The sequence below is a fragment of the Microplitis demolitor genome, chromosome 2 (genome assembly GCF_026212275.2).
Source record: "Microplitis demolitor isolate Queensland-Clemson2020A chromosome 2, iyMicDemo2.1a, whole genome shotgun sequence".
In the NCBI taxonomy this organism is placed as follows: Eukaryota; Metazoa; Arthropoda; class Insecta; order Hymenoptera; family Braconidae; genus Microplitis; species Microplitis demolitor.
In genome coordinates, this window is record NC_068546.1 from 21,256,209 (window position 1) to 21,278,297 (window position 22,089).

The following is a 22,089-nucleotide window of genomic DNA, read 5'->3' on the forward strand; positions in this document are numbered from 1 at the left end:
AAAAAAAAAAAGTGTATAATAAAAAGTAAAAACCGAGACAAAGAAGATAAAGCAGACTATGTGTCTAAGAGGCGATACTGGTACATTAATTTTCCAAGACCGTCTAAAAAGGTCTTTTGCTTCTACTCGTATAAAACCTTAGGGAATTAACCGGAAAACATCTCGAGCTTAAATAAACTCGTATATTGATCGCGTGAACCAGCCCTATGTATATTCACAATAACAAGGCTATAAAAATTCCATAACTGGTGTAATTTTGAGAGCAATAGAGTAGAAATAATAAAAAACAAAAAAAAAAAAAAATGCTGAGAAGATAAATGTTTATATACTGAAACATCATTTGGTGAAATTTTATTGTATGTTTGTTTTGTTTTAATATTTGTTATTTTTAAAAAAATATTTCTGTCTATAAAAGTAAAACGTGAGATGGAATGAAGATAAAAAATAAGATGTAAAAATAAAAGGAAAGAGTTTGAAACCTTTTTAAGATTTATTTCGTCTGCGTTTCCGCATGAAGTGGCAAAATTTTCAGTGGTTAAGGGGTATTTCACGTTCAACGAAATGGCAAATATAATCTTGGTGGTATACATGAGATACTGCGTTGAGAAAAATAAAAGGTTAAGTACAAAAAGTATAAGCAATATATATATCAGATAGAGAAGACGTTATTTACGTGCTAGCAAGGCTCATTAATGAACGCTGCTGTTCCATAATTTATTTATATCCCAACGACGGAAGGAGGTGATACGTGGCTTGGTGAAAAATTTATAGAAGGTTACTAATAACCTTTTGCTGCTGCCTTTTATATTTAATGAAGAGAAAAATAAAAGAATATTATTCTTTATTGTTTTTTATTCATCAACGAATTTAATTTAATGGGGAAATAAGTTCTTTGCTTAATATTATATCGTCTTACTTCTTATGCTCGTAAATAACAGAAATTAAAAATTAAAATTGGTTTTAATTTTTAATAAAATTAAAACCTTTTCGAGCTTGCAGTAAATGAGTAATTGAATATTGAATTAATTAAACCATTTAAGCTTTGGAAATTCTAATGGAAAAAATTTTATTTGATTCAAGGAATTTTAAAATATGTTCGTTTGGTCTAAATTTATTTTTTTATTGAGTTTTAATGGTCACACGTCTCGAAACCCGGGAATTTCAAATTCAAATTTCTGTATTTAGTTATTTGAATTTTAAACTCGAATTATCTCAATAGATATTCGGTTTTTGAAAAAAGTACAAGATATGTTTTTTGTAGAGAAATTAAAGCCCTACAAAAAAGGTTTCTATATATTTTTTGAAAAACTCAATATTTGCAGAGATATTTGCAAAAAACCAATCATACTTTTTTATAACTTTTAAATTTCCGTTAGAAAGTTTTGAGTTTTATTCACTACAACAAATACACTTTTGCAAGGCTCAATTTTTCACCGATCCTTCAACAAAGTACATTTATTCCTCTAGAATTTATACAAAATTTAGTTGCGAAAATTGCAAATTAATAAAATTTTAGATATTTTTCTATAAAAAGTCACTTTTTCTATTTTTTTTACTAATTATATTTTAACTCAAAGTTAAAATTTATGAAAAAAATCATGACTAGTCTGTAAAAATGTTTAAATAATACCTCTGTAAAATTTCTTGTAAAAATATTGATTAATTTAATTTCTAGAGCTAAATATACTGGGGTCTTATCGACTCATTGTGACTGTAACTGTTCGCGCCGGAAACTCAACTGTTTAAATTTAAAAATCTCCAATTGATTTAAAATTTCCAAGTACTTTATAAGCTAAGATTATTTAAGAAAGAAAATTTGACATTCCATGCTGATATATCTGAAGATCAGACGTTTTGCGCAGAATAAAGATAAAAAAAAAAAAAAAAAAAAACTAAAAAATCTACTGAATCTAGATTTCTAAAATATTTTGCACAAGCGCTAGTATGTCAGCCAAAAATTACAGGCCACCCCCAATTACCCCTTCTCAATTTTAAGCAGTCAAATTACATAAATGCGCGAAAAACGTTCCTATTCTCAGGTACATCCATTTTGTCCAATTTTTTCAAAAATTTTAAATTAAAAGTAAAATTATTTATTTAAAAAAAAAAAAAAAAAATTGTAAAATCTATGGTATCAACATCTTTTATAAAGTCTGATGCTTTTCATCAACTAAGAAATAAAAAATGAAAAAGAAAAAAAAAACAAAGTAAAGAAGAAAAATAAATACTGTGAAAATGGCTCTGGCTCAAGTAAAAATTGCGTCTTAGATCTGAGACGTGATGCTACGTTTGACCAACCACCGAGCATTACTACTGCCTAACGAAACCATCCCTCTACTCTGTACAAGATAGTAAATATATATAGTTATACATAGTTCAACTTAACTTCTTCACCGATGAAATACAACGGAAAGCAAAGAGGCGCGATAAATTTTTCAAGACTTGGCCTTTTAATCCCTAAGGTACTTTCCTACATTTTTCTTCATCTTTTTTTCCCACAGTAAAACTTCTTGTTTCAAATAAAAAAAAAAAATAATAAATAAAATAATCGTAAACATCACTTGAATGGTTACCGAAATAGTTATCGATCTTGTTTGAATTTTTAATTTAATTTAATTAATTATTCATTCATGTTCTGCTGACGATGAATAAAATATCTTTAGTAGTAACATAATGTACTCCGTGACATGTAATTCAGGAAATGAATTTTTAATGCCAACAGAAATTACAAGAACATCATTTTGATATATTGAGAAAGATTTTTTTTTTTTAAAGAGAAAATCCGAAAGATAAATATATTTTTAGTGATAAATTTCACGATTGACCGCCGGCGATATGCTACAGTGTAAAAATAAACGGAAAATGACCGGAAGTTTTGTCTTCGAATCATATTGACTCTTTTATTTTTAGTAATTTTTTTATTATTTTCCGTTTCACCCAATAGATAAAAGATTTGACACAAGATGCCCTTTCCCGATGGATCATAAACGGAAAACTCGGGGGCTAACAATGTTTCATCATAAAAAAAAGTAAAAAAAAAAAAAGGGTAGCCGAGATGTTGACAAACGAGGTGTCGTTCGAACGCGGGAAACTTTATCGCAGGCTACATCTCTATCCCTTGGGTACTTCCTCACCTCACCCACCCCCGGAGGATTTAAAAGCTCTGTCAGGTTTCGAATTTCAAATGGAGCGATATGCTCGGAATAAAAGATAAGATAAATTTGCGGGAAAAAATACTACTAATAAAAATGACAAATATAAAATTTTACATTTATGTTATTTAAATATTCAAATAACTGAGTTAATTGCCTATAAGACTTGGGGGAGACTCAACTGCAATACGATGCTGCGAAAATTTTATAAGAATTAAAAATATTTGAGCGCTTAAATTTAAATTTTGCCTCGAACTATTCAAGCGCGAAAATTCAAAATTTAAAAAAATTTATTGATTAACTTTTAAGATGAAATAAAATAATAACGAAATTTTAGTAAAATTTTCAGATGGCCCATTTTGCCCCAAATTAACATGTTTTATTTTTGGCACATATGCGATTACGAATACATGGTAGAAGACTTGAAGTAAAAGGGGTAAAAAATTCGTATATTCAAACTTTTTTTGAAGGTGGCCCATTTTGCCTCAAATTCAAAGATTTTTAATTTTTAACAGATGCGGGAATTCTCAGTGATAAGTTTTTCAATTTCGAATGTATATTTAGTTAAATTTTTGATGAAATTCTAAAATTACTTGAAATTTAAATTTTTTGAATTTTTTGTTCGAAACAGAACTGAAATTTACTTGATTTATTTTCTCTGTAAAATTTCAAACGAGAATAATTTCTCTTTGTTCGTAACAGTTTCTATGATTTAAATAAAATAATAATTCATAAAACGAAGTTGGTTTGATTAAAATTTAAACTTTAAAATGTAATTAACAACAACGTTATTGAAATAAAAAAGTTTGTAAATAATTTAAACTGTTAGAGATTAAAATAGCGTGACGGTATTATAATGTCTTAATTTAAGAAAGCGGAAGTGATAATAATTTGTTGAGACGAAGTATGAGCATGAAAGTTGTTAGTTTGTAATAGAGTAAGACTGATAGAAGATCTGCGAGAGTGTTCTTAAGTTGGGGTAAGTCGATAATACAAAATGCGGTCGTATGAATTTGATTATAATTAGAGATGTAATTTGGCTCAAGAGACAACGAGACATAATAATAGTGACAGTAATGGTAATCGGTATAAGAATAAATGTATAATATAAAGTATGTGTGCTGTGGTTTAGTTAGCTTGTTGAGAAATGCTTGGCAGCAGCAACATGGCGATCGTTATTGTCGCTTGTCGCTACTCAAGACTTATTTATAAACCACATCCCAATCAACCTTGTCATTCGTTATTTTCGATGGCTGTACATATTCTCAGGTCATTATTAACAATTTTTTTCAACTTTTTCTTTCTACAAAACAATTATTATTATTATTATTGTCATTATTATTAGAATTATTATTATTATTATCATTATTATTATTGTCATTATTATTATTATTGTCATTAATACTAGTGTTATTATTATTATTATTATTATTATTATTATTATTATTATTATTATTATCATTGTTATTATTATTGTCATTAATACTAGTGTTGTTATCATTATTATTAGAATTAATGTTATTATTATTATTATTATTATTATTATTATTATTATCATTGTTATTATTATTGTCATTAATACTAGTGTTGTTATCATTATTATTAGAATTAATGTTATTATTATTATTATTATTATTATTATTATTAGAATTAATATTAATATTATTATTATTATTACTATTATTATCATTATTATTATTATTATCATTATTATTATTGTCATTAATACTAGTGTTGTTGTTATTATTGTTATTATTATTATTATTATTATTATTATTATTATTATCATTATTATTATTATTGTCATTAATACTAGTGTTGTTATTATTATTATTATTATTATTATTATTATTATTTTAGTGGAATTATGGCTCTTATAATCTGCTTAACTAACAGAAAATTGTCTAGATTATATTCTTTTGTATAAATGATAACATGTGGATTAATAATACTATCGTATTATTTTATATACGCGCTACACTATACATTAATAGAATAGTATGAAAGCAGATAAGAAAATCCGTAATTTCCCTAAAAGCAAAGATAAGAAATCCTGATTGTTAAATTCATTTTAATAAAATAACACAAGACTATATAAATTAAGTAGAATTCTTCAAAAATATGACTGCAAGCTTGGAATACTTGCTTTCACAACATTCATAAGAATTCGCCATCGCATTAAAGATCTTTAACACCATTTAAATGTATAAAGTAAAATGTACTTGCATTAGGTTTACTGATGAGCCCAGCAAGTATATTCGGGGCAAAACCGTTTTGATAATAATAACACTTAAGTAATGAAATTTTATTCTACTAATGTATGATATTGCAGTGTGCATGTAAAATAATGCGATATTAGCATTAGTAATCCACTCATGCGAAAGAATATAATTTTGAAAATTTTCTGTCACTTATTATTATCATTATTATTATTATTATTATTATTATTATTATTATTATTATTATTATTATTATTATTATCACTATGAAAAAAAAGTCGATAAAAATTCGTAATTTATTTTATTTAATAGTAATAAATACTAAAAATATTTTTAAACCTTTTTAATTAAAAATTTAATTAATAGAATGAAAATAGAGGTAGAAAACAAGTTAGTTTAATAATATGACAAAAGTTTTTTTTTTTTTTTTTTTCCAGTGTTGTTCACTGTACATGCGAACACTTTACCACTAAGGAAGTTGTCTCGTTATATTTATTACCCTCTGTTACAGTTGTATAATTTTATGCCAACTTACTAACCGTTTCAGAAAATCAATTTTTAAAATTAGAAATTTTTTTTTTTTTTTAAATGCAATCTCTTACGGAAGCGTTATTTTATTTACCTTTGAGAAAATAATAATAAAAAAAAGTGACCCAGTTAACTTTCAAGATAATAAATAATGATATAGATATAATTTAAACGAAGCTCAGTTTATAAATTCTAGTATTCATAAATAAATGGTAAAGTCAAATATGGTAATAAAAAAAAATTCATTCTTTAACTTCGTTGGCGCGAATTTCAAAATTTTTATTTAAGGGTCAGAATTTTTTTTTTAAATTTCAATACTCAATTTTGGACAAAAATTTTGTTTTAAATTGATTAATATAGTATATATTAACATATACATAAAAATATCAAAAAATTAATTTTTGAATTTAGGCGGGAATAATTACATTGGTGTCTACTATTGACTTGTAGTAAAAGTCTTATATTATTCATAAAATAAAAAAAAAACTATTTGATTACTACTTTTTTTTTTTTTGTTGCTAAGAAACGTCATTTAATTTTTTATTTTATTTCATATTTATAGTAAATTTAAATATATATAGAAAATTAATTCTGGCTAAATTTCAAAATCTATAAATATTAAAAATTTAATTCTTTTTTTTTTTTTAGGTAAAGTAATCACAGCTAATTAATCTATTTATAGATAGAGGGGACATCAATATTTATTTTTAAATTAAAAAAAAAAATATCTACCGTAATTAATAATTTTTTTTCTAAATGTTAATAACAATTAATGTAAAATGCATTAAATAAAATAAATCAACATAATGTAATTAAAATAATGAAATAATAGTGTAATTAATTGTCACGTTAGTTCAATAATTGGCGGAGGTAAATTAAACCAACAAGTATAGAATTTCCAGAGTAGTCTGCTCACCTCCCTGACCACACAATTTAGAATTAATTTAAAATTTATATTGCTCATTTAAAATTTCGATTTAATTAAAAGTTTTAAAATCTTTAATTTTTATTCCCAGTTAAAATAATCGCGTCATTAATAGTTTTAAATTTAAATGAAAGCTTAAAAAATGCCGTAAAATAAAAAATTTAATTTTTGATACCAGTGACAAAGAACCGGTTATTTAAAATGTATTAAGTAATTTAAGTTTTCCCGGGAATTAATTATTGTTTATTTATAAACAGGTAGAATTATTGAGCTAAGTGAGTTATAAAGTAATTTAACAGATTATTATAAGATAAATGATATTTACGTGGGTAAAGTTTGTGACAAAAGCGAGGACGTAAGTGGAAGTTAAAGATTTAAAACCGGGAACCGAGGACGAAGAAAGACGAAACTCTCTTACTGCACCAGTACAGCTGGCTTAGTAATCTGGATTGAGTAAGCGTTCAAATGCCGACACAATTAAAAGGAGATTAGGACCGGATTTACGCGACGAACGGCCTCTGTGAACTACAGCCGAGTTACAAATCGACCTACGCGCTTAAATACCATCATTTAAATTATTAATTAAAAAAAAAAAAAAAAAATAACAATCTGTAAAAAAAAAAAAATTTTTAAGGTGTTTATTTAACACCTGCGGTGTTACAATAAATTTACACCGATTAAGGGGTGTTATTTAACCAGTATACAATTGACTTATATACATAAGTATACAAGTCAATTGACGATTAGAGTATGAGGGTATGAATTCAAATGTTCGATAAAACAGAAAAAAAATTGATGTTTAGTTAAAATTACGAAATTATCATTAATTGAGATAAAAACAGTTTTTATCTATGAAATAAAAAAATTTCACTACTATTGCACTCAGTAAATTGCTGAAATTTTTCATCATGTGAAATTAAATATTTAAGGGCACTATAATTATTACTGTTATTTAGTTTGTATAGAAATTCTAACCTTAAAAATCTGTTTCCTACATTTTATGGGATAACATTGAAATTTGTAAAGTATTTTTTTGATTTTTCTATAAACTGCTCCCGAAATCTGAAATAGTGAAAATAGTGACTTATAACTGCTAACTAATGAACACTAATTCAAATAGTGGAATACTGTTCACTTGTAAGAAATGACTATTCACTACGAAATGGTGATTTTTACTAATTCGCTTTTAAAGAGTGGTAAGTCGGTCATACAAGTAAATTTTTAAATAAACAAACACTTAATTGTATTTAAAATACTGTGATTTCTGATGTTTCGCACATAAAATTACTTTTTAATTAACATCGCTTAACACCAAAACAATGTTTAACACCATTTTCCGGGTTTAATTTAACAACGGGATAACGTTAACTGACATCTGTTTTTTTTTGCAATAATATAATAATAATAATAATAATAATAATAATAATAATAATAATAATAATAATAATAAATTTTTATTCATTAACTCAAGTAATTAAACCACTAGATGAAAATTTTCTAGTAATAATCGTGAATAATGACTTTAATTAATGGTTAACATACAGGGTAGTCATTTTTAAATTATTCGCCATTTTGTTATTGATATTGACAATGATCGCAATTTGACGGATGACAATCACCATTAATAATTATAATTAAAATAACCACTGACATAGATTACAATAACAGCTACAATGTAAGCTAACAATACTCATTAGATTAAAACAGTAATAATAGATACTGTGATAAAAAAGCCGAGATCAAAGCAACTCAATGCCAAAATATAGAAAAAAAAAAAATTGTATTTGTTATAGCTGTTATTTAATGGATCTATTAATAAATTATTGTATATTGGAATTAGAATCACGATATTACTGAGTATTCGAATATTAGCATTATATTAGCATTATGTCATTATAAGCTTAATAGTAAAAGAATGAAAGCTTATTATCACTAATCTGCGATCATTAAACTACATGGAAAAAAGAGATATTAGAGTTTTATATGATGACGCGGCACTTGGAATTTAAAATTGGAAATACTTGAGAAAGTTATGGAAAATCTAGTTTCAAATAAAAATTTCATTAAATATAATTATTGGCAGTTAGTATGAGGGTCCAAGATATACTTTCGATTATACTTTTATAGTAATATTCTGAAATTCTTATTCTAAACTGTAATTTTTATGGTTTTCCAATTTAAGCGCCAGATTACTTTATGAAACTGTTGTTTTTCATGTTTTCTTTTTAACGCCTTATCAAAAAAATCATGTGGGCTTGGAAACCCATAGGAACTTATGTAGGAAAGTATGGATTTATGTAAGAATTCATGGAAATTAATATAGATGTGTATGGATTTATATAGAAATCTATGGGTACTTTAATTCCCATATAGAAAACCCACATAGAAAACTATGAGTGTATTCCCATGTAGGAACCACATAGAAAACTGAGTATGTGGATTCTCATATAGAAACTTGAATATATGGATTTCTTTATAAGAAATTCCTATAGGAATCTGGGTTTCTATACAAGTAATTTCTATAGAGTCCGAAATATCTAAATTTATATATCTGTCGTCTATTAAAACGCACATATTAATAAGAGATCATAAATAGTCTATTGGCAGGATATTTTTTACCATAAATTTGCTTAAATGATGCTCTCTATCAGTATTTTTTTATAAAAACACATACACTTTTTATGGTATTCGTATTAAAAACGAGACACCTTATATGAATTTTCCTACTTTATAATCCCTACAAATTTCCATGGGAAATAGACGTAAAAAATCACACGGGCCATACTAGACTCCCATATGAATTTAGCATGGTATGGAATCCTATAAGAAATCATATGGGAATCCATTCGAAAACGCCATGTGGAAATCCATGGGTTTTTTGACAGCGAAAGTAATGAAAATAATAATCATTTAATTTTTAGCGCGTATTGAAAAAAAAATTGATTGCTGCCAAGTCAATTTAGTCGACTTGTCAACCGCGCGAAATATTCAAATAAAAGACAGCTTGCTAAGTAAATAAAATATAATTTACATCGGATATTTTTACTTCTAAAAATGTGTAAAAATATTTAATTAGTGTTAACATCCATCAAATAAATAATTTGACAGGATGACAACTGAAGTGTAATAATTAATAACTTTTCGCTCAACTTATGACATTCAAATAAAAGTTTTAATAATAAATAGTATAAATATATATACATATATATATAATAATTACCATTTGGCACTGTCGGTGGTTTTTTGGTCTGCACTCTCGCTGTAGCGTTGTTCACCTGTCAAGATTAATAATAAAAAATTTATTAATAAAAAATTCTCAAGTACAATTTAAAATTAATATTTTAATAAAAAGGACTCGTACGCGGTTACAACACAAAAGACACTTGACATATGAGTTAATTGGATTTTTCTGTTATTTTATTTCAATTTTTTTTTTTTTCTTTACTTTACTTTTTCATTTTAATTAAAACCACGTACGAATCCATTAATTAACTACAGTAACGTAAAATCACATATTTTTTATTGTAAAAAAAAAATATCATAATTTTAAAATTAACAATTTTAATTATAATTAAAATTTATTTTAAAAAATTTTGATTTTACGTTTTCATTTTAATTTTATATTTTAACAGTTTTATTGTGATCTTAAATATATATCATTTTATCTCATGTTAATTAATATACATTTGTTATAAAAAATTTGAATAATAATAATAATAATTTAATATGAGATAAAATGAGTTTTTCTTTGAATTCCAGCAAATTATTGTATTTTAAATTTAAAAATTAAACGATACTTAAATCACTGTAAAAAGAGCGGTGTTAAAATATCGGTGTTAAATCGGTGTAAAAAAAAATTTACATATAGAAATTTCAAAAAAAATATATTAGATATAAAAATATATAAAAATTTAATAAACTTTATTTGGCGGGCATTTCAATTTTGTTATGTACTAATTTATGTTATACGTAATTTATTTAAAAATTACACAATTTTACACCCGCCATTTTAATCATCAGTAATTTAATTAATTAATAAGACAACTAATCAATTTTAGTGATCGAATAAGTAAAAATATTCACAAAGTTAAATATTTTAACACGGGAAATTTTTTTCAACACCGGTAAAGAATATTTACCTTCGATGTTATTTTAACACCGAAAATTTTAACACAAATTGTCCCGTTTTTTTACAGCGTAAATACTTGAAATTACAAATTAATTGCTGGAATTGAAAGAATTAAAATGTAATTAGTAATGACAATAACAAATAATCGCTATGTCTTTACTGGTAACAAGTGTTGAGTCGACCACGTGCCTTCAGCGTCAAAAGTAATCGCAAGAGATTTTACCTCTTTTTTTTCTAGCTCAAGTACTGAAGATTTAAACGAATGAAACTAGCATAGCTTGCACAAGTAATGAGAAACTGGATTATATTCAACACTCGAAAGGACTACTTCTGTTGAACCACTTGCTGAGTATCAAGGGCTCAAGAGACGAAGCTCAATTATGAGTCAAGTAATGTTAGAAAACGAAGGGTTGACATGAATTCGATTAATCTCACATTAACGATTCACGATCGATACTTTTGAGGCTGAAGAAGGGTCGATACTTCGCTCGCTCGCTTTCTCTTTTTTTTTTTTTTTATTTATTAATATTATTCCTTATCCTATAACTTTCTCATTCAATTAGATCGTAATTTCTCTTGGAAATGCATTCTCTCATTTTTTTTTTTTTTTTTTTTTTTTTTTTTTTTTTTTTTTATTATTACTAAAATGAATTTATTCAAATATTGGAAACAAATAGTGTAATCTGTGTGAATACTTTGTGACACATTTGTTTGTTTTTAAAGCATTGTTAGCATTTAATAATTGGAAAAAAAAAAAAAAATAAAATAAAAATAATTTACAATTCAGATATAAAAAAAAAAAATAATAATAATAATAAAAAAAAAAAAAAAATTCAATAGAGAATATATTTCACGATGAGACTTATCACGTATGACAATTGAATGAAGAAAAAGTAGAACATGACGTAAAATATTGCAAGAAATAAAATATGCAAAATAAAAATAAATATAATGCATTTTGTTTTTTTTTTTTATTTTAAATTTAATTTATCACAGTATCCATATAAATTAATAAATATAAAAAAATATGATTAGTCAGATAAAATTATTTTTTTCGGTACAATGATCTCAATATAAAAAATTAAATAAAAATACACTGAGAAAAAATAACCTTTTGAAATATTGGATTTTATTTTTATGAGAAATTACGCTATTGGAAATTTTCAAATGTAATTTTAGTTCAAAAATTTTATGACGATTCAAAATCATTTTCTTAATCGAATAAATCTCAGCCCAATATATTGATCTTATTTTTTTTTTTTTGCGAATTGTAAATAAATTTTGATTTTCTCGTCAAAAAAATTATTCTTCACTCAAAAAATATAATGAACAATATAATAATTTTTGAAAAGGCATCAGTTACCTGTAATATTTTCCCATACACCATAAATGCTTACGACCCAGTTGCCGAAAATTTATTTTCTACGGTTCTATTGCTTACATGGAGAGAAATTTCAAGTAAATATGCCTATGCTGCATAGTAATCATTACATTACTCTATAGTTTGTATTGGCCGTCACAAGAGCGACGTGACAAACTATAGGCTAATGTAATTATTATTATGCATAGGCATATTTACTTGAAATTTCCGTCACTCAAAAATAACTCATGGTGTTCAATTTATTACTATTTAATCGTATACCCAAATCAAAGTAATAATTACTGTAGATAACCTCCTGATTTTTCTGAGAAAATCAAGTACTTGAGGAGAAATTCTTAATTTTCAAGACTGAACACTTGAGAAAAAACACATGATCTGGAAAATATCAGAACTACTGTCATCTTCACAATATGACACCCTGTCTATAATAAGATAGGGGTTGAATTTCAGTCAATTCACTAATTTCTGATAGAAAACTGTCAAATTTTCCAGTTACTAGTGTGAATTTTTCAGACCAGTAGTTTTTTTTTCTAGTAATTGATAATTTTCTCAAGTACTTGATTTTCTTACACGGAAAAAAATAAACTTTAAAAATTAGTGTTTGAAATTATAACCCGAAACCCGGAAGTCAATACAGGGAATTTTGAAATTCCAAATAATAAATTTTATAATACGTGTTGTCAATTTTCTAAGTATCAGCTACGATTTTTAAAGTCAAATAGTAATTTTTCTTGTATAGACAATAAATTTTCAAACTTATTTTGTAATTATTTACTTTTTGATCATGAGTGAAAAAATTACTATTTAAAATGGATAGTCTTTATTCGACATTCTAATTAGCAAATTGTCTAACTCCATTTCAGAAAATCCTTCATTTATGCGAAAAAAAGGAAGTTTGAATTTTTTTTCATCTAAAAATCAATTCCATGTCTAGTATATGTATGGTATTTTTGTTAAGGTTACTCGAATGACACTTTTTCTGACTATTAGTATCTGAAAATTGCACAGAATCGCCTAAAAAAAATAATCAATTAGACTATTTGCCAATTAGAACGTCGCAAAAAATAAATCAGAACTTATCTACAGTAATTAGATATATCTTTGATTTCGGTACACAATTAAATGATATATTTTATATTTATGTAAGCAATCGAACCATAGAAAATAAATTTTCGCAGCATCTGAGTAAAAAATTATAATGTAGGTAAAAATATTGACATTTGATGACTTTCCTAATATTAAATTATTTACTACTCAAGAAAATATTGTTTTTACAAAAGTTATTTTTTTTTTTCAGTATGAAAAATTTTTTGAAAAAAAAAAAAAAAAAAAAAAAAAAAAAATTTATGAATACAAGAATTATTTTATTATATATATTAATATCAATGGCACTGTTTAAAAAAAAATGATTGGTATATTTAGAAAAAAAAAAAACTAGTACGTCATATTCTAGAATTTCTGATTAAATTCTACCGCAAGACTACTCACTATCCTCAAGTGTCCTCGCACCCTAACGCAAGAGAGTATAAAGAAATATTTAATTTGACTTTTAATTACTACAACCGAGACAAATTGGCTACGGGAAACGACCCAAGAGTGGTTGTGGAATCTCAAACGCAAGCTGCATCGCGAAAATGAAAGGGGTTGTGTTTTATAGGTCAAAAAGATAGGGAGGAAAAATATAAAAAGTAAAATAAAGAGGATGATACAAGTGGGCTCTCATCCCCAGAGTAACTCCGCTAACGAACGAGACAGATAGAGAAGAGGGAGAGACTGGGATAAAAGATAATGATGGAAACCCACGTTGGTTAGATGGAACCCGAAATGTAAATAAACAAATACTGGGAATCACGATAGATTTTCTTTATTTTTATTTTTATATTTTCATTTTTTTATTTACGGCTACAGTTTATCTAGAGTTTTTACTCAAAAACAACTTCTCTGGTGTATAATCGGGTAGTTTACACACCACTGATTACCGGCTAAGTTACACTGAAGAGGTTAACAGATACAATTTATTTTAATTAATTAAATACATTTGTTTATTTTTTTTTTAAATAAATTAAAAGTAAATAAATTATCTGTGTAATTACTTTTAACTTTATGAATTATTATTTACTCAGTAAAGAATTTATTTTTTTTTTTATATAAATATATACATATATTTTTAAGTACAAAAACTCATTAAAAAAGTACTCATTTAAAATTTAAAATTTATAAATTAATTAAAATTTTTTTTATCACGATTCTACTAAATTTAAAAAAAAAGGCGCGAAAAAAAAGTATAAATTGTAATTTTTTATTTGAATAAAAAAAATGTAGGTTGTTTATTAAATATCTCGATACTGGAAAGGAAATAATTTAAAAAATTGAAAAGCCGGATGCGGATTTTAAGCGAAAAAAAAAAAATGTAAAATCTTAAAAGTTGTTTATATTGAAATGGAGTTAATTTATAAGTTTTGAACAAGGGTGTATTTATACGCCCTAAAAAACTGAGCTTCGGAACTCAAAGAGACGACGGAGATGAGAAACTCAGTAAATTTAAGGGGTAAACCATAAGGGTGAGAGTAGTAGTTGACGAGATGGAGATGAGGATGGAGATGGGTAGAGCTGGGGCTCGCGAATCTGCATTAATTTGACTTGCTAAGCCGAAAACTCGAGAGTACGGTAACGTGGGTATAGTGGACCAAGAGGTGAAAGAGGTGAAAGAGGGTGGAGAGATTGTCAAGAGGGTAGAGAGCCTGGGAGAGACGAGAAGAGAGGGAGAGACTGAAGGGTGGGAATGCGGTTGGTTGAAATACTGGGAAAACGATGCACGTACGAAGGTACTTAGTGCTACAGAGGTTGCCCAGAGGACCCAATGGAATAGAGAAGGGTGCTGGCCAACAGTTGACTCTGCAAATAGAGGGTGTATCCCACAATTTGTTTCGCGCGACCTTAACGTCACTATGGTCGGCGCATGGACAACTTAAAGCTTTTGTTTTTTATATTTTTTCGGTCGTATAAAAATTGTCAGGTTGACTTTTTCCGATGCTCGTGACTCTAAATGATTCATAGACATACCGGTTCTATGCTGCTCAGTTTACTCGTGACCTGGTCGACGGTAACGATAGGCTTTTATGATTTTACCCTCGACTACAACTAAACCCTCCTCTCACTTCTCTGCTCGTTTTACCCAAAGGTCTCGAAGCTTGAGCTTTTTGCCTCTATAATTCAAACGGGAATTGGAGCTTTACCACAATTTGCTTGTCAAGAATAATTTATTTCAACAACGTCTTTAACTTTTTTAAATTTTAAATTAACAAACTTTCAAATTTTTTACTATTTATTTTTATTTAAATATTTTTTTTTAACTAAATAATTATTTTCATAAAACTTTAAATTTTAATGCCATCACTTAAGATATTAAAAATAATTTATTAACATTCCCGTCTGAAGATATTTCTGAGAAATAATTCCATTTAATATGCACCAGTTCCATTAGTATTAAATATTAACATCAAAATAATAATTACTCAAATTAGTTATTCAAAGGGTTGGAGATTAAATCGCGGACTGATATTAATATACAAAAGTATAAAAAGTGATAATAATAATAATAATAATAATAATTATGCTGCATTTAATTACTTAAATTAATTTTAAAACCTGAGACTTAAAAGTTAAGTAAGTTTTGTTTAGTTAAATTATTTTAAAATCAAACATTGAATAACGTCGTAACACCATACAAAGAACATTCATTAGTATAATGGTGTAGTGAAATTTTTGAACGCAATACGCGTGTCGTGCATTTACTCCATCAAAAGTCGCGTGTGTTTTATTCGAAAGTAAAATAAAAGCTTTAAAAAAATCCAGCATATATATATGTGTATATATATGGAGTTTATATCCACATGTATACATATATAGATATATTTATGTGCATATACATGTAGCCTGCAATGAGATTTTCATTCCAACGTCATCGGAAGCTCCATTATCGCGTTCGCTCCCGTTTCCTTCGTACTTTTACTATTATTATTATTATCATTTTTTACTCTTTTCTTTGGATTTTTGTTTTGCTCATTTTTTCAGAGCGACTTGTTCCAAGGGATGAACCTGCAAGCTCCGTGAACCGAGAATAATCCGAGCTGTATTGCTAGCTACCTACACATACGGGGTGAGAAATTTGTGATTCAAGCACGACAATACCCCGGGAAAATGATATTCAACGGGCTGAGACACGATTAATCGTCATTTTTTTACCCTCATCCCTTTGTCTTTTTTATACCCTTTGTTTTTTACTTATTTTTACTTTTAAATTATACTTAATCTGATATACTTTAATGCAATATAAAAATGTAATTACATGGATAAAATCAAATAGTTAGGTTTGTTTTTGGGAGGAATAACCAATTTAGAGATAGAGGAAAATTTGGTAATGATATATTTATATTTTATATGGGATTTTAATTATATATGATGGATTGAGGGTGATTTGAAGATGGGGAGAGTGGACATGATTAAATGGAATATTTTTTCTGGGGCTTGAAAGGATGACTTGAAAAAAATTTTTTTATATATATGTTTATAAATATGTAAGGGAAGGACGGGTAAATCGGGCAATTCAAAAATTAAATTTTTTTTTTCAAAATTATTATCGTCATTACGATTCTTATCATTTTTGTAAAATTTCTAGTAATCAAAAAATTTTTTTCAAAAATTTTTCAGTAAACTCAAAATATTATTGGCCATAAAAAATCCATATGTTATTTTTTTCTTAAGATGGTCCATTTTGCCCGCGTGAAAAAAATTTTCTACAGAAATTCGAAATTTGGTTTAATTACAAATGGAAGTCAAAAAAAAAATTACCGAATTTAAATTTCCAAAAATCTATTAATTTTTTAGCGGTTCCATTTTACCCCCTCTATATTTCTATTCTAAAATCAATTCTATGTTTTTACTTTACCGTTATCAAACTAATCTACAAACATTTTCAATTGATGATTTTTTTTAATGGGTACAAAATTTTTTTCAAATCGTGTCCTTTCTACCCCTTGGAAAATTTCAGGCCGCGTAAATTTCATATGAACGATGAAAAAAAAATTTAATTCCCCCGCGACCTGACTTCCCTAAGTATCACGAAAATAATGACTAATTAATCATTTCGACCTGCGATAATTAAAAGTAAAAAAAATATTTGAAACAGGGGTGGAAATAAATGATTTCGAGATATGAGTTGCGTGATTTGGGGTTTTGTATAGCTAAAACATCGAGTTCATTATTCGACAGTTAATTTAACAAAGTAATTATCATTATCGATCCTTTAATTACTGAGTAACCTTTTTATGAAAAGGTTACGATAATTAAAGATCCATTAATTATGAAAAATTAATTGAACCACCGAAAAAAATATTTCGAAATCTCTTGCCAGGATGCGAAGACACTTTTCTCGTGCCCACATGCGTGTTGATTTTTCTTATAAATAAAAAAAAATAATAATAAAATACAAGTTGTATAAAAAAAATAAAATTAAAGTAGAACAAATAATAAATGATTTGATGAGCGAGAGAGAGTTAATTACAACCGCATATGTAGCAAATACAAGTCTGACATTTAATATGACTTTTCAGTGTTTTCTTTTTTTTTTTCTGTGTTATACATGTGCGTTTCCCTTCACGTGACGTTAATTGTTGGTAATTTACCTCCAAGCTTAGGTGAGGAATATGAAGGTGGGGAGATAAATAAGCTCAAAGTGCAAAAGATATCAGTGAAATTATATTAATTAATAAAAAAAAAAAAAAAAAAAAAAAAAAAAAATAAAAATGGAGATGAAAGAAAAAATAATTTATAAAAACTAGTAAATTAAATTGATAATAAAAAAAATAATAATACCATAAAAAATAACTTCATTCAAATTAATTGAAAGCTGAATTTTAATAACGCGGGTTAAATGAAAAAGTTAATTGATTTTAGTAAAAAAGAAAAAGATAATACACCCTGGAGAATGAATTACGTGTGAATCACGTGAGAGAGCGGGCAGTGCGAGTCTAAAATTTACGCTGTTATTTAAATAAAAAAAAAAAAAATAATAATTGGTTTTTTTTATCCATCACTTTACATCCATTTCAATAATTATTTAACAAGATTTTTTTCATTCCTTGGCGTGACACTTTGTTCCTTACCTTTTGAGGACACTTTGGACGTGAAGTTTGTATCCTCAGTGTCCGTGTTTGCCCGGTTCTCTCATATATTTTGTTCAATAACACATTTATAACGAGAGAGTGGACTCATTTTTTTATAATGTGTTTTTGTTTTTAATGTAAAAAAAGCCTCGCTCTCTCGCTCTCTAGCTTTATCCATTTTTAAAATTATTTGTCTGATATATTTTTTATGTATGTATTCCATCTCTTAAAGTCGCTCGCATAATCACGCCCCCAAGCTCTATAAGGGACAACAATTATTTTTTATAAGTCATGTGGACCAGAGAATTATTTTAATTTTTTTTTTACAGGTACGTTTTCCCGCCAAAAGCCTGGGAACTGAGGTCTATTATATCATAACTTTTTTTAAAAATTATTTTTCCGCATAATATTTATATCGTAACTCCCGCGCAATGAGATCGACGGGTCAGGTCACCTACAGAACATCTACACAAATTGCCAGTAAATTTTCATCGACTACTGAGTTGACTTAAATTTAAATTTAAATTTAAATTTGAATTTGAATTTTTTTATTGGACCGTTGACTGCGTCGACTTGTCTCGGGAGTTACGAAACAAGAATAATTCACGACTTTATTGAATTTTTCATGTAGAATTTTAGTAATCAAATTTATATTTTATTTATGATAAAAAAAAAAAAAAATTTTAATCGTGAATATTTCTTGTGTAATTGAAAAATAATAAAACAATTAATATATGTAATAAATACATACAAGCAAGGACGCATGCACGTAAGACCCGTGCAAGCGCCTGTGCTTCAAACCTGTGAAATATAAAAAAATATATATAAATATATATATACATATTATGAATATGTATGTATATATATAAATTTATCAATTAAATATTATTAACAATTAATGTATATGTATGTAGAGTAAATATATATAATAAAATGTTTTTTTTTTTTTTTTAATTAAATATATATATATAATAATTAATATAAGAAAGTATTTCATGCACACCTCAATCTTTCTGCCCTCAACCACGGTGCCGTGTAGCCTCTCACGTGCCTGGTCCGCATGGGCACTATTCGCGAATGTTACAAAACCGAATCCCTGCATGCAAGGACAGACAAAACAACATGCATTAAACTCAACTTACAGACTCTGCCACGCTCGACGGGCACGGCCCGCCGACATCTCGAGTACGAGAAATCAATCAGATCGTGCCCCCGATCACGATTTTTTTTTTTTTTTAAATATTTTTGATTTTTTTTCATATATAAAAATTAATAAATGAAAAAATAAATAAATAATAATTTAAAATTTTAAAATTAGTTATTAATTAATTTTATAAAAATTATTACACATGTACATTAAGACATTTATCACAGTCGTTCATTAAAAATTTCATTTTAATAATTAATTTTTTAGTCTCGTTTACTGACAAATTTTTTTCAATTTATAAAAATAATTTATTTGCCTAAAAAGTTATCAGACTCTCTTTGTCTCATTTTTATTTTATATATTGATATATATAAATATATATGTGTATATATGTATGTCTATATTTATATATATATATATTTTTTTTTATTTGTCTCTCACCCCCGAGCCTTTTCTCCTCCTGCGTCTGTTCATCCCCCGAGTTCCTCATCCGCTCATGGACAATGAACGTCTGGAGAGAATGCAAAAGGAAGAAGAGAAAGAGGATTTGAGACAGGGAGGGGAAAACTGCCACGGATAATTAAATCGTCGAGCTCAAGACACGATGAAAAGCTGGATCTTTATATACGGGGTGAGGGAGAAGAAGAACAAAAAAAATACAAAAAAAGGACAAGAGTGTAGGAGGCTGGCTTGAAAGTTAGTCACTGAAACTTTTGTCTTTTTGTCAAGGCTTGATTTAGCGACTACTAGACGAGTTACTTCGTCTGTCAGTTCATGAGAGACATGACCGATATAAAGAAATTTTTTTTTAGATAAAAAATGGTCGATTTTAGTCGATACACAGTTAGAAATTTTGTTAAATTAAACACAAATCGTGTTGCAATCGGTCTACACAAATTTTAGTGTTGATTCAACACATGAAGTTTGTGTTGATCTTTAACACAAATTTATGTTAAACAATTGAACACAAAATCTGTTATTTTGACTGAAAATTTTTGTAAATTTAACAGACTTGTGTAAAAATTAACTAATAAATATAAGCACACAATCTAACCAACTCAAGTATACTGATCTACCCTTAGTACAACTGATGTCAATTTACCAAACAATTAGTTAGATTTTCAGTGATTTTTATAAAAAACGAAGCTATTAATTATCCTCCCGTAAAATGAGAATTAAAAAATCATTGAACCTGATGATAAAAATATTAAAGTTATCTATGATTATATTTAATTGTAAATCAATTATAATCCAAGTTTCCTTGCAGACAATGCTGCTACAATGCTTTGCTTGGTTATAGTAATGAAGAAACGCGCGGGAGTGTTTAACTAAACACCACAAATTTTGTGTTAATTTTGGAATAACACAATAAATGTGTTACATTACAGATTTTCTAATGATTCAACATAAAAAATCAGTTAAAGTAAAATAACACAAACGGTTTGTGTTGAATTAACAGATTTCTGTGTTGAAAATCACCACAGAAAATTAAATTAAATAATTTTTTAACATAAATTTCTAACTGTGTAGATTTATCGAATTCGCACTTGACATTTTAAATTAAAAAAAAATGTTTGTTATTTAAAATTTGAAAATTCACTCGAGATGCCGGCGTGAAGAGCGAGAGCCTCATACTGCCTTTACATAGACGCACCAAACCACGTGCAACAATTAATTTAAATGGTAATATTATAATAATAATAATAATAACAATAACAATAAATAAATAAATAAAGTGTTAAAGTGATAATGAGTTCTGTTGTTATTAAAACGTCGTATTATAAAGTAATAAATATGTAATATTGTAATTAACAGTTTTTAATATTCAAGATTTAAAATTTTTAATTCAGATTTTAATAAAAAAAAAAAATAATAATTCAATACCTCGACTTTGTCATTAAATCGAGAATGGAATTAAAAGTTCTCGAGATTAAATTTAATTTTTAATTAAGAAAATGAAGTTTAATTTTTGGATAATTAAAAAATATTTTTTAGTAATGAAAAATGCATAGTGAAAAAATTAGATATAATGTTTTATGGAAAATAAAAATGAAGAGTACACTCAATAAGTCGATAAATCGTCAGAATCAAATGTCGAGGGTGCAAAGTGCTTTTAGCCTTAAACGAATTGGTTAAGGTTTGCTCGCACCGGCAGCTCGTTGGTTAGAGAGTGTAGAAAAAAAGTTCACAGGGTGATTGTACTTGTATTGGTAATAGTGGTGGGGGTGGGTGGAGTAGGGGTAGGCTGGGGGTGAGATAGGGGTAGAAATAGAAAAGAGGAAAAAGGTTGAGGAAATGCAAGTTAAAAAAAAGGAATAAACGAATACGAAGATAATCGAGTTTGTAGAATAGGATGGACGTTCGACAGTGGCAGTTTCGATTCTCGCGGACATTCAAGAAATTGTGTTACTGTTGAATAAAATCCAATGAAAACTTTTCCTACT

At 26.9% G+C, this 22,089-nt stretch overlaps 1 protein-coding gene across 2 annotated transcripts in view; it reads right to left on the reverse strand.

Annotated features, from left to right (window-relative positions):
* Positions 1-22,089, reverse strand: part of LOC103579606 (RNA binding protein fox-1 homolog 2) — a 130,816-nt gene that overhangs the window by 37,873 nt on the left and 70,854 nt on the right. For both annotated transcript variants that reach the window (XM_008561044.3, XM_008561045.3), the window contains exons 5-6: positions 19,502-19,594; positions 10,045-10,099 (exon numbers count right to left, since the gene is read on the reverse strand). In XM_008561044.3, coding sequence (XP_008559266.1) covers positions 10,045-10,099; positions 19,502-19,594 — 148 coding nt within the window. The remainder of the gene's footprint in view (positions 1-10,044; positions 10,100-19,501; positions 19,595-22,089) is intronic.